The sequence below is a fragment of the Mercenaria mercenaria genome, chromosome 4 (genome assembly GCF_021730395.1).
Source record: "Mercenaria mercenaria strain notata chromosome 4, MADL_Memer_1, whole genome shotgun sequence".
NCBI lineage: Eukaryota > Metazoa > Mollusca > Bivalvia > Venerida > Veneridae > Mercenaria > Mercenaria mercenaria.
Genome location: NC_069364.1, coordinates 40120653 through 40135985, shown reverse-complemented (window position 1 = coordinate 40135985; position 15333 = coordinate 40120653). Strand labels below are relative to the sequence as shown.

The window sequence follows — 15333 nt, the reverse complement described above, 5'->3', positions numbered from 1 at the left end:
CCGTCCGGAGCCATATCTAGGAAATGGTTGGGAATATTTATTTAAAACTTCATATACATATTCACCACAATGAGTTTATTCACCACAATGAGTTCTTGTGGCCCGTCAAGTTTCAGTCAGATTGCCCAAGTAACACCAGAGTTATGGCCCTTAGAAGTTTCTAGTGTTAACTATATAGGGTACTATAAATATGGCAATTTCTGCATCATAACTTTTGATATATTTGACCTAGAACTATGAAACTTAAACAGAATTTAGATCACCATAATGTGGTTGTGTACACACAATTTCATTTGGATTTATTTGTAAATTAAGAGTTATTGCCCTTTAATTGTATAAAAATCCACATATTTGTACATAACAAACTTACCATTTTGTAGAATTTCATTAAATTTCTTTCATTCTTTTCCATGAACATTTATTATAAACATGTGAAGTTGTGTACCCACACCTGGTCACCTCCTTACCTTGATCACACACCCCCCCCCCTCTATCCCCCGACACCCCCCCCCCCCCACCAAAAAAAAAAAAAAATCATTCCTTATTTTAGATTTTTTTTCAAACAAACTTCATGTACATGTTCACCACTATGAGGTTATGGGGCCCATCAGGTTTCAGACAGACTGCCCAAGTAACACCAGAGTTATGGCCCTTAGAAGTTTCTAGTGTTAACTATATAGGGTACTATAGATCTATAGATATGCCAATTTCTGCATCATAACTTTTGATATATTTGACCTAGAACTATGAAACTTTAACAGAATTTAGAGCACTATAATGTGGTTGTGCACAGACAATTTTGTACGGATTTCTTTTTGTAACTTCAGAGTTATTGCCCTTTAATTGTCTAAAAATCCACATATTTGTACATAACAAACTTACCATTTGGCAGAATTTCATTAAATTTCTTTCATTCTTTTCTGTGAACATTTATTATAAACATGTGAAGTTGCGCACCCACACCTGGTCACCCACTTGCATTGGTCACACCCCCTCCCCCTCCCAACCCCCCTCCCAAAAAAAATTTTTTTTTTCATTTCTTATTTTAGATTTTTTTCAAACCTTCCAAGTTGTACCATTCCCCCACCTCACTTCTCCACCCAGTCATGCCCACCACTGATCATGCATCCTCTGCCCCCCCCCCCCCCCCCACTCCAACTTCACTCTTTTACCTTTTTTTTTTTTAATTTTTAATTTTCAATCAATATTTATAATCAGCATGTGAAATTTTGTTTCCTCTCCCATTCCCCTGCACCCCCACCCCCTAAAAAAATAAATATATACATATATCTATATATACATATATATATTTCCATTCCTTTTTTTTTTTTTTTTTAAATGTTCAAACCTTCAACATGTTAAGTTGTGACTGCACAAACCTTGCCCTCAGCCATGTTCAAGATATCTTACCTGTGTTCTCTTAAGGACATCTGATCTTTTAAGTTCAAATGTACATGTAAAACAGCAACACCTGGTGCCAAACCACTCAAAGACAATATTTCATTCCAGTTAAACTTCAAGCTCACATTTCAATTAACTGCATTTAATTTTAAAAGCTAGGCTTATTACAGTAAGCATATCCCATTCAAAATAAATTCTTTAGTCAGGATCAAAGTATCATACATTTATTATGTACTCTTTAATTAAACATTTGTTTTCTGTTAAATTGATTTTGACTAATGAAATTATTTGCTTCTTATTAACATCCTTAACTTTTTGCCGGATATATCTTTTTGCCATTCCTCACCACAAACCCTTTCGGCGGGGGATACCAATTCATCGAATTTGCTTGTTTATTATGGAAATCGTACTGTTATTCACTTTGGACTGTCTGTTGGTTCTTGTTAAAGCCCTTCTATTGCCCGTCATCTAATATTGTTAAAACCATGAGAACTGTTGTCTAAATTGTTCACTCTGGAAGGATTAAATTCAAGGTAAAGACATCAGATTTTACTGTTACATATCTGTGCAGGAACATTCTATGAATTACTGAATGGAATAACAACAAATTCTATTTTGTATAAAACAACTTTTCAGTTATACCATAAATTTTGTATTCTTATCTTTCTACAGTAAAATGCTGTTTACTTTTGTCCTGCACAACTCTCTGGTATTCCAGTAGTGATGAGGCCATTCTTGTAGTTACCTACCATTGTACTGATGAAAAGACAGTTTGGGACATTTTCTAAATATTTCTATATAATTATGTAACAAATGCCATCTTGGTTATTTTCAGTTGCTGGAAAAGCTGTTTAGTTTTCTTGCTAGGAAGACTGACTTTTATACTGGGGGACAAAAGGGAGAGTCGGAGAAGGTAAGCCATTTCTCCTGTTGAATATTCCCGTAGAGATTTATATTGCACTAGTAAATGGCCTTTATACAATATGGGTACTTTTCTTCTTTTATCAAGGGGCTAATTATTCCTGAATCAGGTATTTGTGAATTATTGCTAAAACTTTATAAATACATTAGTCTGGTTTAGAAAAATTGCATAAAGCTGCTTTAGAGTAAGATAAACTTGTCTTTTTGAATTACCTGTAGCCTTTTTTACAGTGATGATTTATATACTTAGTTTTCATGTTCAGTTTCTTGCATCTGCAGTATGTACAATAGTTTTGAGATGTATTGTCAAATTACAGCTTTAATACAGCGTTTAATTTTCTTCTGTTTTGTTTATACTTGGAGTAAGATGATGCATCTAGAGGCTTTATAGTTTAAAGCTTCTTGCCCACAGTTTGGGTGAAAATTTTCAATATGTTAATTTCCATCAAGTTTGGCATAGAATGTATATAAGACACTGAAAAATGATAAAGTGGGTGAAAATAAATGTGAGATTTTGGTAAAAATGCAATCAGAATGTAAATTTTCTGCATTCTTTCAAAAGCGTTGAAACAGTTTACTGTCTTCTGCACAATATTTTGGTTATTTATAACAGTACATCTTGCTGAAATCTTTTGTCAATAAGTTTGTACCACTAGTCACTTCCAATGTACTCATTTTTATGGATTTTTGAGAGAAATTATTTTTCGCCTCAAATCTGTGGGTTAGTCCCTTTAAAAAGCACAACATCAAGTCATGAATAATTGAATTGATTTGAAGATATCTACTGTGAAATCATTATACTATTGGGAGAATAATTTTCAAATGGATTTCATGGTTGATGGTTACATCAATCCACGATAAACTAAGTTCCCATTTTCATGGCTGTGTCAGTCCATTTATAAGCCAAGTTCCCATTTTCATGGTTACGTCAATCCACAATAAACTAAGGTCCATTTTAACGTGGCTGTGTCAGTTCATGATAAGCCAAGTTCCCATTTTCATGGTTAAAGTTTTTGATGAAGTCAAATATCTCTGTTACTATCAGAGCTATTGACTTGAAACTTAAAACAGTTATTTACTATCACAGTCTACACCAGAAGAAACAATCCCCATAACTCTGAATTGAATTTTGACATATTTATGCCCCTTTTTAACTTAGAATATTTTGGTAAAATCAAAGCTTTTGACTTGAAACTTTATATAGTTATTTACTGTCAAAGTATACACCAGGAGAAACAATCCCCATAACTCTGATTGAATTTTGACAGGGTGATGCCCCTTTTTAACTTAGAATTTTTTGGTTAAAGTTTTATTTAATGTCCAATATCTCTGTTACTATCAAAGCTATTGACTTGAAACTTAAAATATTTACTATCAAAGGCCCATAAGAAACAATCCCCATAACTCTGATTAGAATTTTGACAGATTTATGCCCTTTTTACTTTCAAAGCTCTAATTCAGAGTCAAGCACTGAGAAAATTGAGCGTGCTGTCTTACGGACAGCTCTTGTTATGGGTGTGCCAATCTCATGATAAACTAAGTTCAGTTTTCATGTTGTTTGAATTCATAAGGAACATCTGAAGGAACAAACAAATTCCCAATTACTGGTATGTTCAAAATTTGAAACCTACAGATCCCTGTCCCTGTGAAATACTGTAAAAGCACATATTTTCGCTGGGTCAAATTTTTGCGAATTTGAATTTTTGAGTATGTTTGCGAGGTTTAATATTCACGAAATTGTAAAAATGGTATCATACTTGAATTTGAAATATACTTATATTTACGCGAGAATGAATTTTATAGGGTCTCGCAAATACAGCGAAAATTAAACCCATGTCAAAACCACAAAATTTTATACCAACAAAATTAAAAAGTTTCTTGGCACTTCTTTTGATTTAACAGATGGTTTTGAGTAAGTTCAAGAAATTTGAGAAGATGGCATTAGAGAAACAAGCACAGTTGAAAGCTGAGAGGGAGGAAGAGGAGAGAAGAAGACAAGAAAGAATAAAGAAGAAAAAAGAAGAAGAAGAAAAAGCCAAGATCGAGCCAAAAATTAAAGAACTGACTGATGAAGAGGCTGAAAAATTACAAAAGGAAATAGAACAGGTTTGAGAAGAGCAGATTACTATCTAGATTCTAGAGTAAATCTGTTGAGAACTTGTGCTGAGTTGATTTTTGTTGAGGGGGATGGAAATGTTTGAAACTAATGTGCAGAAATGTGGCAGCATAATTATGATGCATTTTTGCAAAGATTATAGAAACTATGTTACAGTTTTGAATAATAACCAATAATCGGATTTAAGTTAACAGGGCAATAAGTAAGTTTTTAGCTGTGCCTTTAAAACTGTGTTTGAATGGTCGAATATCTTGTCGAGATTATCACACAATATTATTGTCTCTAAGTTCACAAAAGTAAGGTAGATTCTAAAGTTTAAGACAGATAAGCTGCCTTGTATTTACATTTGATAAAGTAATAACTATGGTTTTTGGCCCATTAAAATTTTATTAAACATTGGCATTTGTCTTTCACACAGAAAAAGTCTGAGCCAGAAGCTAGTCCAGCAGAAAATGGTACAGGGGACGGAACAAAAGATAAGGAAGAAGATAAAAAGGTATGATAGGTGTCAAAGTTATTTGATTTAGAGTGTTATATATTATTGTGCACAATATTGTGTTTATTTCTAATGTTAAACATGAATCAAATTGTGCAAGATGAATACAATTAGACCTAAACTTAAATTCAAATTAAATGTGTCATTAAAGAATGAAAATTTTCAGGAGTCATAGTATACAATGATAAATATTAAATGTATTTTTTATGTAGAGAAATGGTAGGAGAACAACATTATCAAAATTTTTACACAGTCATACTAGTGTTGGGAACCAGTCAAATTTCCACATCAATTTAATTGGGACAAACATCAGTTGTTTTTGCTTCTTTGAAATGTAATGCCAAAGAATGGACAAATTTTCACCATTTTGTCTAATCTGAAATCATTTTATTTGGTCATTAACAATTATGTTACCCTATGTTTTGCTTTTTATACTATTTTGGAGGCATTGTCCAGACATCAGACTTTGTTAGTGGTAAAAAGTTTTGTCTGTGATTCAAAGGTATTGCAGTGCTTTTGAAACTCATGAGTTAATACTTGGCAAGGTAGGGAGGACAAAATTAAGATGTGAATACCTTTATAGCAAAATGTGTGTTTTACAAATGCCCACTATTTACCACACTCTACAATCCATTGCAGTGTTACTACAGCTTGACAATGCAATATCACAATCTGTGCGTACACCTCACAATCTGCCTTTGAACTACCACATTCTGCCTACACACCAAAATCTATGCACACACTACTACAATCTGCACACAAATCTCCATGTTCTGTCCACACGCTACTTGAATATGTCTTTTAACTTCCCCAGTCTGGACACAAAACTATTGCACTGTTGCACTACCACAACATGCTCACACACTACCAAAATATACTGGTACCTGTACAAAATCACAGTCCCCACACAGTTACTGCGCTATGTCTACACACAACTACAGTCTTCCCACTAGTTACCACAGTGTGCCCACACACTGCCACAGAGTGCATGCCCACTACCGCAGTCTGTCACACCACAGTATGTCCTACTCTACTACGTCCTGTCTGCATATTACCGCAATTTACCCACACACAACCGCAATATTTCCATACACTTACCCAATCTACCCATGCTACCACAATCTACCAAGACACTACCACAGTCTACCCACATACACTTGTCTCTACATCAGATATGAACAGTGTAGTATACTTATGTGTTTTACAGTCAAATCACCGCCTGCTTAGCTCAATAGGGAGAGCGACAATCTACAGATCGCGGGGTCATGAGTTTGATCCTTGGGTGGGCCGAATGTTCTCCATGACGATTTGATGGTAGACATTATGTCTGAAATCAGTCAACGTCCAGCTCTGATTCATGTGGGGAAGTTGGCAGTTACATGTGGCAACAGGTTCGTACTGGTACAGAATCCAGGAACACTGGTTAGGTTAACTGCCGTCATAACATAATTGAAATACAGATACTGTTAAAAAACTGTGTTAAACCTAAAACAAACAATTTTACAGTCTGATGATGAAGAAGAAGATGAAGATGCTAAAGGAAAGCTCAAACCTAACTATGGTAACGGAGCTGACCTAGAAAAGTACAGCTGGACACAGACACTGGAGGAGTTAGAAGTTAGTATTAATATATACAATGGTAATTACAGTATTTGACATTTAATTTAATAAGTTGTAAAAATAGGAGCTATTTTAATGAACATCTTTTTATCAGTTTTAGTTGGCAAACATTATTGTGAGACAAAAGTGTATATACTATGACTCTAAATTAAGTATGCAAATATATTTAGATCATTAAACTTTCATATATCAGCCTTCTTAATTCAGGGAGGAAAACTCACAGTTTATAACAGATCCAATGTAAAACATGTTAAAAACAAAAGGAAATGTTGTTGTTTTTTTCATATTGACTTTATGTTTTCTAACCATTTCAATGGAACCTGTCTTGTCAAAGTAGTTACCTTAAGCTTACATCATTCTTCTTAATATAAAGGGGGAAAAGCTGTAAGCATTAGATTTTATTTTAAAATATTGAAGTTTCATGCATTGTGTTCGAGGTTTTACCATACATACTTTATTATGCCCCCCTTTGAAAAAGGAGGGGTATATTGTTTTGCAGATGTCGGTCGGTCGGTCGGTCGGTCGTAATGTAGACCTATCCGTTTCCGGATGATAACTCAAGAACGCTTGGGCCTAGGATCATGAAAGTTGATAGGGAGGTTGATCATCACCAGTAGATGACCCCTATTGATTTTGAGGTCTGTATGTCAAAGGTCAAGGTCACAGTGACCCTGAATAGTAAAACGGTTTCCGGATGATAACTCAAGAACGCTTGGGCCTAGGATCATGAAAGTTGATAGGGAGGTTGGTCATCACCAGTAGATGACCCCTATTGATTTTGAGGTCTGTATGTCAAAGGTCAAGGTCACAGTGACCCTGAATAGTAAAACAGTTTCCGGATGATAACTCAAGAACACTTGGGCCTAGGATCATGAAAGTTGATAGGGAGGTTGGTCATGACCAGCAGATGACCCCTATTGATTTTGAGATCAGTATGTTAAAGGTCAAGGTCACAGTGACCCTGAACAGTAAAGCAGTTTCCGGATGATAACTCAAGAACGCTTAGGCCTAGGATCACGAAAGTTGATAGGGAGGTTGGTCATGACCAGCAGGTGACCCCTATTGATTTTGAGGTCAGTATGTCAAAGGTCAAGGTCACAGTGACCAGGAACAGTAAAATGGTTTCCAGGCAATAACTCAAGAACACTTGGGCCTAGTGTCAGGAAAATTGATAGTTAGGTTGGCCATGACCAGCAGATGACCCCTATTGATTTTGAGGTCATTAGGTCAAAGGTCAAGGTCACATTGGCCAGGAACAGTTAAATGGTTTCTGATCTTCTTGTCCAAAACCATAGGGCCTAGGGCTTTGATATTTGGTATGTAGCAAAATCTAGTGGTCCTCTACCAAGATTGTTCAGATTATTTCCCTGGCATCAAATATGGCCCCAACCCTAGGGTCACATGGTTTATATAGCCTTATATAGGAAAAAACTTTGAAAAACCTCTTGTCCAAAACCACAGGGCCTAGGGCTTTGATATTTTGTATATGACATCATCTAGTGATCCTCTACTAAGATTATTAAAATTATTCCCCAAGGGTCAAATATGGCTCCGCCCTGTGGGTCACATGGTTTACATATACTTATTTACAGTGTGCATATAATTTCTGTTCCTTGTGCAATTACTAAATGCATCAAGGGGGGCATTTCGTGTTCGACGAGCTCTTGTTATACATGCATTTTATATTCACAGGTAATGATTCCATTAAATGTCAGTTTCCCAGTGAAAAGTAAAGACCTTATAGTGAATATTGAGAAAAAGGTTTGTTTGTATATTTTTCTTTTACAGTGGGTGGAGCATAATTATAGTCTTTCCTGTTTTTAACAGCCAGCTGCAGTTTATCCTGTTCTGATTAGGCTTCATTTTTCGATTGGTTATAGTGGCAGTTGATGTGATCTTTTTAGCTTGACTATTCAAAGAATAGGTACAGCTATTGGACTCGCCAGTGCATCGGCGTCAGCGTCCCAATTTGGTTAAGTTTTTGTATGTAAGCTGGTATCTCAGTAACCACTTGTGGGAATGAATTGAAACTTCACACACTTATTCACTGTGATAAACTAACTTGCATTGCACAGATTTCATAACTCTATTTTACTTATTTTACAAAATTATGCCCCTTTTTCAACTTAGAAAATTTTTGTTAAGGTTTTGTAAGCAGGTATCTCAGTACCTACCAATGGGAATGGATTGAAACTTAACACACTTGTCAACTGTCATGAGCTGATATGGACTGTACATGCCTCTTTTTCGTCTTTTTGGTTAAGTTTTTGTATGTAAGCTGGTATCTCAGTACCCACTAATGGGAATGGATTAAAACTTAACACACTTGTCCGCTGTCTTGAGCTGATATGGACTGTACAGGCTCAATAACCCTGTTTTGCAGTTTTACAAAATTATGTCCCTTTTTAGCTCACCTGTCACAAAGTGACAAGGTGAGCTTTTGTGATCGCGCGGTGTCCGTCGTCCGTGCGTCCGTAAACTTTTGCTTGTGACCACTCTGGAGGTCACATTTTTTGTGGGATCTTTATAAAAGTTGGTCAGAATGTTCATCTTGATGATATCTAGGTCAAGTTCGAAACTGGGTCACGTGCCGACAAAAACTAGGTCAGTAGGTCTAAAAATAGAAAAACCTTGTGACCTCTCTAGAGGCCATATATTTCACAAGATCTTCATGAAAATTGGTCAGAATGTTCACCTTGATGATATCTAGGTTAAGTTCGAAACTGGGTCACGTGCCATCAAAAACTAGGTCAGTAGGTCTAAAAATAGAAAAACCTTGTGACCTCTCTAGAGGCCATATATTTCACGAGATCTTCATGAAACTTGGTCAGAACGTTCACCATGATGATATCTAGGTCAAGTTCGAAACTGGGTCACATGCCTTCAAAAACTAGGTCAGTAGGTCAGATAATAGAAAAACCTTGTGACCTCTCTAAAGGCCATATTTTTCATGGGATCTGTATGAAAGTTGGTCTGAATGTTCATCTTGATGATATCTAGGTCAAGTTTGAAACTGGGTCCCATGCGGTCAAAAACTAGGTCAGTAGGTCTAAAAATAGAAAAACCTTGTGACCTCTCTAGAGGCCATATATTTCATGAGATCTTCATGAAAATTGGTCAGAATGTTCACCTTGATGATATCTAGGTCAAATTCGAAAGTGGGTCACATGCCGTCAAAAACTAGGTCAGTAGGTCAAATAATAGAAAAACCTTGTGACCTCTCTAGAGGCAATATTTTTCATGGGATCTGTATGAAAGTTGGTCTGAATGTTCATCTTGATGATATCTAGGTCATGTTTGAAACTGGGTCCCGTGCGGTCAAAAACTAGGTCAGTAGGTCTAAAAATAGAAAAACCTTGTGACCTCTCTAGAGGCCATACTTATGAATGGATCTCCATAAAAATTGGTCAGAATGTTCATCTTGATGATATCTAGGTCATGTTTGAAAGTGGGTCACGTGCCATCAAAAACTAGGTCAGTAGGTCAAATAATGAAAAAATGTTGTGACCTCTCTAGAGGCCATATTTTTCATGGGATCTGTATGAAAGTCGGTCTGAATGTTGATCTTGATGATATATAGGTCAAGTTTGAAACTGGGTCAACTGCGATCAAAAACTAGGTCAGTAGGTCTTGAAATAGAAAAACCTTGTGACCTCTCTAGAGGCCATACCCTTGAATGGATCTTCATGAAAATTGGTCAGAATGTTCACCTTGATGATATTTAGGTCAAGTTTGAAATGGGTCACGTGCCTTAAAAAACTAGGTCAGTAGGTCAAATAATAAAAAAACCTTGTGACCTCTCTAGAGGCCATACTTTTCATGGGATCTGTATGAAAGTTGGTCTGAATGTTCATCTCGGTGATATCTAGGTCAAGTTTGAAATTGGGTCAGCTGCGGTCAAAAACTAGGTCAGTAGGTCTAAAATAAGAAAAATCTTTTGACCTCTCTAGAGGCCATATTTTTCAATGGATCTTCATAAAAATGGATCTGAATGTTCACCTTGATGATATCTAGGTCAGTTTAGAAACTGGGTAATGTGCAATCAAAAACTAGGCCAGTAGGTATAAAAATAGAAAAACCTTGTGACCTCTCTAGAGGCCATATTTTTCATGAGATCTTCATGAAAATTAGTGAGATTGTTCACCTTGATGATATCTAGGGAAAGTTCAAAACAGGATCACGTACCTTCGAAAACTAGGTCAATAGGTCAAATAATAGAAAAACCTTGTGACCTCTCTAGAGACCATATTTTTCAATGGATCTTCATGAAAATTGGTCAGCATTTTTATCTTGATAATATCTAGGTCAAGTTCAAAACTGGGTCACATGAGCTCAAAAACTAGGTCACTATGTCAAATAATAGAAAAAACAACGTCATACTCAAAACTGGGTCATGTGGGAAGAGGTGAGCGATTCAGGACCATCATGGTCCTCTTGTTTAGTCGAGGTTGCTGTCCTCTGACAGCTCTTGTTTTATTTGGGCTGAATTCTTTCATATTAGGGTGTGTTTTGTTGGGATTTACAGGTACGGGACATATTTTATTCATTTGTCTCTATCAGGCCAGAATTATGGCTCTTGGCTTAGTCAAAAATTTCATAAAGGGTCTAAAAGTTTGTATCACATGTATCTCAAAAAGTATATGACCTAGAGTCTCAAAACCTTATGGGAGTACTGTGGTTTTCATCATGTGACATTTTGCATCTGGGGTGCTCTTACAATTATATAAAGTTAAAATCATGGAGTTACATGATTTAGAAAAAACTGTAAAAGCAGACATTTACGCAAGAGTTAAATTTTTGCTATATTTGTAAGGTCCCTCACCTCATGAATGTTAATCTTGGCGTAAATATAAACCATTAGTTAAATGCAAATCAAGAAAAATCACATCACTGCACAAACCTTCCTTAACATATCATACGGAAACAGCCATAGTTACAAAATTAGGATATGTTCTGTGTCCTTGTAACAACTATAGAATGGTATGATTTTAAAACATTGAACAGACCACATCAATATTAAATTTAGAACAGATATAATGACTTTTGTGTTCGAAGTGTGTTTAATTAAACAAATAATATCATCTATGCCCCTGGATAAGCTGTGTTTGTTACAGGTATAGAATTGTGTTGGATTTTGAAGTAGGTTCATACAAATATTCTTTGGGTTTCTCTTTTTAAGAACTTTGAAAATATTCGGATTTGTCAAGCTGCCAGAGCTAAAAATTGAAAAATCTTCAAACAATATTGCTGTATAATTCCTGTATTGACCATCTAACAAGGATTTTCACATCATTTAATGGTTGTCTTGAATGCATTGGAAACTTCTCCTCTGAATCTGCAGGTGTATTTTCAAATAATTTTGTAAAAATATTTCATAGAAAATTGTAAACACATTCAAGGTTTGAAACTCGGGTCAGAGATGTCAGGCGATCATGGCCCCCCTTGTTAAAATTTGAATTCTTGTTTCTGTTAACAGCATGTGAAAGTGGCGTTAAAGGGACATCCAGCAATAATAGATGGTGAACTACAGCATGACATCAAGTTAGAGGAATCAACATGGACCATTGAAGACAGGAAGGCTGTGAAACTATTCTTTGAGAAGGTACATTTTGTGATAACTTCCTGTCTTGACACTGTTCATATTTATATAAATGTGGATTTGGTCACTGTGTCATCCAACTAAAGATACCATATGTAGTAATATTTAAGAAGATACCAAGTTATTCTGATAACATTAAAAATGAGATACTACTTATCATGGCCGGCTGTTACATAACTGAAATACTGTTGAAAAATAGCGTTTAACCCAAAACAAACAAAACTTCCCATGGCATTTCAGTGGGTATACAAAAATTCAGGACTGCTTTTGTGGTAGGATTTAATAGTTGGCAATTTCATACATTCTGCTGCAAGCAGAGCCATTTGTAATTAACAACAACACGAAAAGACTTGCATCTAAATATGTTTCCTGTGGTTTTGCTAGTTCTTTGAAATCAGTTGTATGCAAATCATTCAAATTACAAATGGCAGCTTTTCTACTATTGCTTAACAAATAAGTGGGAGAGTCACACTGAGAAAACTATACACTTTTATTTGTAAAGAAAAACTAGTTGTTGAAAGGGGCACTATTCTAAAATAATTGTGGAGTGAAAATAACGTAGACAAAAATTTTCGGGAAAGGGAGGAACGTTCCAACCTTTTCGTTTGCATATAGTATACTTTAATAAACATGTATTGTTGAAAGGGAGGGATATTCCTCCCCTCAATAACACTTGTGAAATAAAAATAACGTTGGCATCAATTTTAAATTATCGAAAAAAGGAGGAAGGTCCCACCCTTTTCTGCTATTTTTATATATAGCCTTAACGTAGGCAAGAAAGGGAGGAACTTTCCACCCTTTCAGTTAGTAAACTATAGACTTTACTTGTTACAAAACGTGTAAGGGAGGAGTATTCCTCCCTTTGAGTGCTTATTACGTTAGCAGAAATTACAAGATTTCTTAAGTTTTTCAGAAGGGAGGAACCTTCAACCCTTTTCATTGGTATACATACAAAGATTTCTTAAGTTTTGGAGAAGGGAGGAACGTTCCACCCTTTTCCATTGGTATACATTTTAAGAAAAATTTTGCTGTTGAAAGGGAGGAATATTCCTCCCTCTAACTTAGATACGTAAGCATGACGTTTAAGAAAGGGAGGAACGTTCCTCCCTTTTTTAGTACACTTTTTTATGGTAAAACGTGTCAACTTATTTTCAGTGTTTTATGTATAAAAACAATTTGTTTGTGAAAGGGAGGTACGTTCCACCCTTTTCATTAAAGGTAGACACTTCAAAAACATGCATTGTTAAGACGGAGGAATATTCCTCCCTTTTTATGTAAAACAGAATCTACATGAATTCAAAAATTTTGCAGAAGGGAGGAACGTTCCACCCTTTGCATTATAGGTAGACTGTTTAAAAAACATAAATTGTTCAACGGAGGAATATTCCTCCCTTTTTATGTAAAACAGAATCTACATGAATTCAAAAATTTTGCAGAAGGGAGGAACGTTCCACCCTTTGCATTATAGGTAGACTGTTTAAAAAACATGAATTGTTCAACGGAGGAATATTCCTCCCTTTTTATGTAAAACAGAAACGACAGGAATTATCAAATTTTGCAGAAGGGAGGAACGTTCCACCCTTCACATTCAGTGTAATATATTATACACAATATTTGTGTTGTTGAAAGGCTTTAACGTAGGCAAGAAAGGGAGGAAGGTTCCACCCTTTCAGTTAGTAAACTATAGATTTTATTTGTTACAAAACGTGTAAGGGAGGAATATTCCTCCCTTTAAGTGCTTATTACGTTTCATGATTGTTTTATTATATAAACCTAACAACTTACGGAAATTAAATATCACTGTCATAGTAAAATGTATTTGTAATATTTGTAAATGTAAAAGACATGTAAATTTATTAGTATGTAACTTTTTAAAAAATAGTTTTACCTGCATAACCATAGCAGAACAATTTCTACACTCAATCAGTTGATGAAAACTTTGATTATATATATACAGTCACATCCCATCTTAACACTGTTTGGAGCATACTGATAGGAAAACTTAAAAAGACATTCATACACTTCATACAGAAAATAGATAAAAGTTTGCCAGTCACATTTCATCCACGTTTCAAGATACTTTTTTAACTTTAACTGTATTCTCTTATTTTTATTTAACGCAAAAAAGTGTAAGACCATGGCCACGTTTCACTTTGAAGATTTTACTGTACAGTGACGCATTAGTAATTTGACATGGATTGTTAACTCTATTAACTCAAAGCTCTGCCGGAAGAAAGGGTAGGCTATCTTTAGCAAACAGCAGTTTCCCTGATGAAATCAGCAAAATATTGTTAAATACTGAATGAAAACATTTTAAAATGTAAATATTTAGCTTATACTAATTTGTTTTAGCTCGACTGTGGTGTAGACCTATTTGAATTAATCTCAAGTCCTCCCCGAGAAAACCTGTGCTGGTATCGTATGAGAAATGTGAGGTCATGACCTCAGTTGGACTCGAAGTTACGACCTCCAGGTTAATGTAAATATTTCAGCATATTATTAATGCTCCGAAGAAATGCTGATACATTCGTTATAACTTTATCGTAGATTGATATAGAGCGTGGCTATATCATTCTTTTATTATATCTGTAGAACCGCTGCCTCTTGCTGACGCTGGGCGTATTAGTAATGTCACCGAACAGAGTTTCGCAGTCACGTGGAAGAATAATCAGAATTTAAGTTACGCTCATTACCATATCGTCATATCTCCTGTATCAACATCTCTTCACGCCATGTGTGAAACTCTAGAAAATGGCAACTGTACATTGCTACGCAAAAATAACATAACATCTCTAGAATTCGATGGACTCGAACCAGGAACAAACTATTCAGTTATCATCTACACCTCAGTTCCCGGTTTGATAAGCGAAGCAGGACCAGAGACTCATACATATACAAGTAGGTACAATTTCAATGAATAATTGCTTTTTAGTGGGGTAAAGAGGTCTTTATATCTCAACATCGGCCAAATTCTAAGGCAACAATTATTTTCTTATTGATTCCAACAACTCATTAGTCAATAGTGAAAGCAATTGTTTTATTGTTTAATTAAATAAATCTAACAACTCACGGTGATTAGATATCACTGTCATAGTAATTTTTTTTTGTAATATTTGTATATAAGAAGGACAAATTAATTCGCCAGTTAGACAAAACCCTCTAAATGTAACTTTCTTAAAT

General features: G+C 35.4%; 1 protein-coding gene across 1 annotated transcript in view; it reads left to right on the top strand.

The window, feature by feature from the left end:
• Positions 1–589: 589 nt before the first annotated feature.
• Positions 590–15333, top strand: part of LOC123552825 (receptor-type tyrosine-protein phosphatase beta-like) — a 107362-nt gene continuing 92618 nt past the window's right edge. The window contains exons 1-9 of the mRNA XM_053542144.1: positions 590–631; positions 2237–2314; positions 4225–4428; positions 4857–4934; positions 6441–6551; positions 8247–8315; positions 12031–12156; positions 13343–13346; positions 14746–15051. Of these exons, the coding sequence (XP_053398119.1) occupies positions 590–631; positions 2237–2314; positions 4225–4428; positions 4857–4934; positions 6441–6551; positions 8247–8315; positions 12031–12156; positions 13343–13346; positions 14746–15051 (1018 nt within the window). The remainder of the gene's footprint in view (positions 632–2236; positions 2315–4224; positions 4429–4856; positions 4935–6440; positions 6552–8246; positions 8316–12030; positions 12157–13342; positions 13347–14745; positions 15052–15333) is intronic.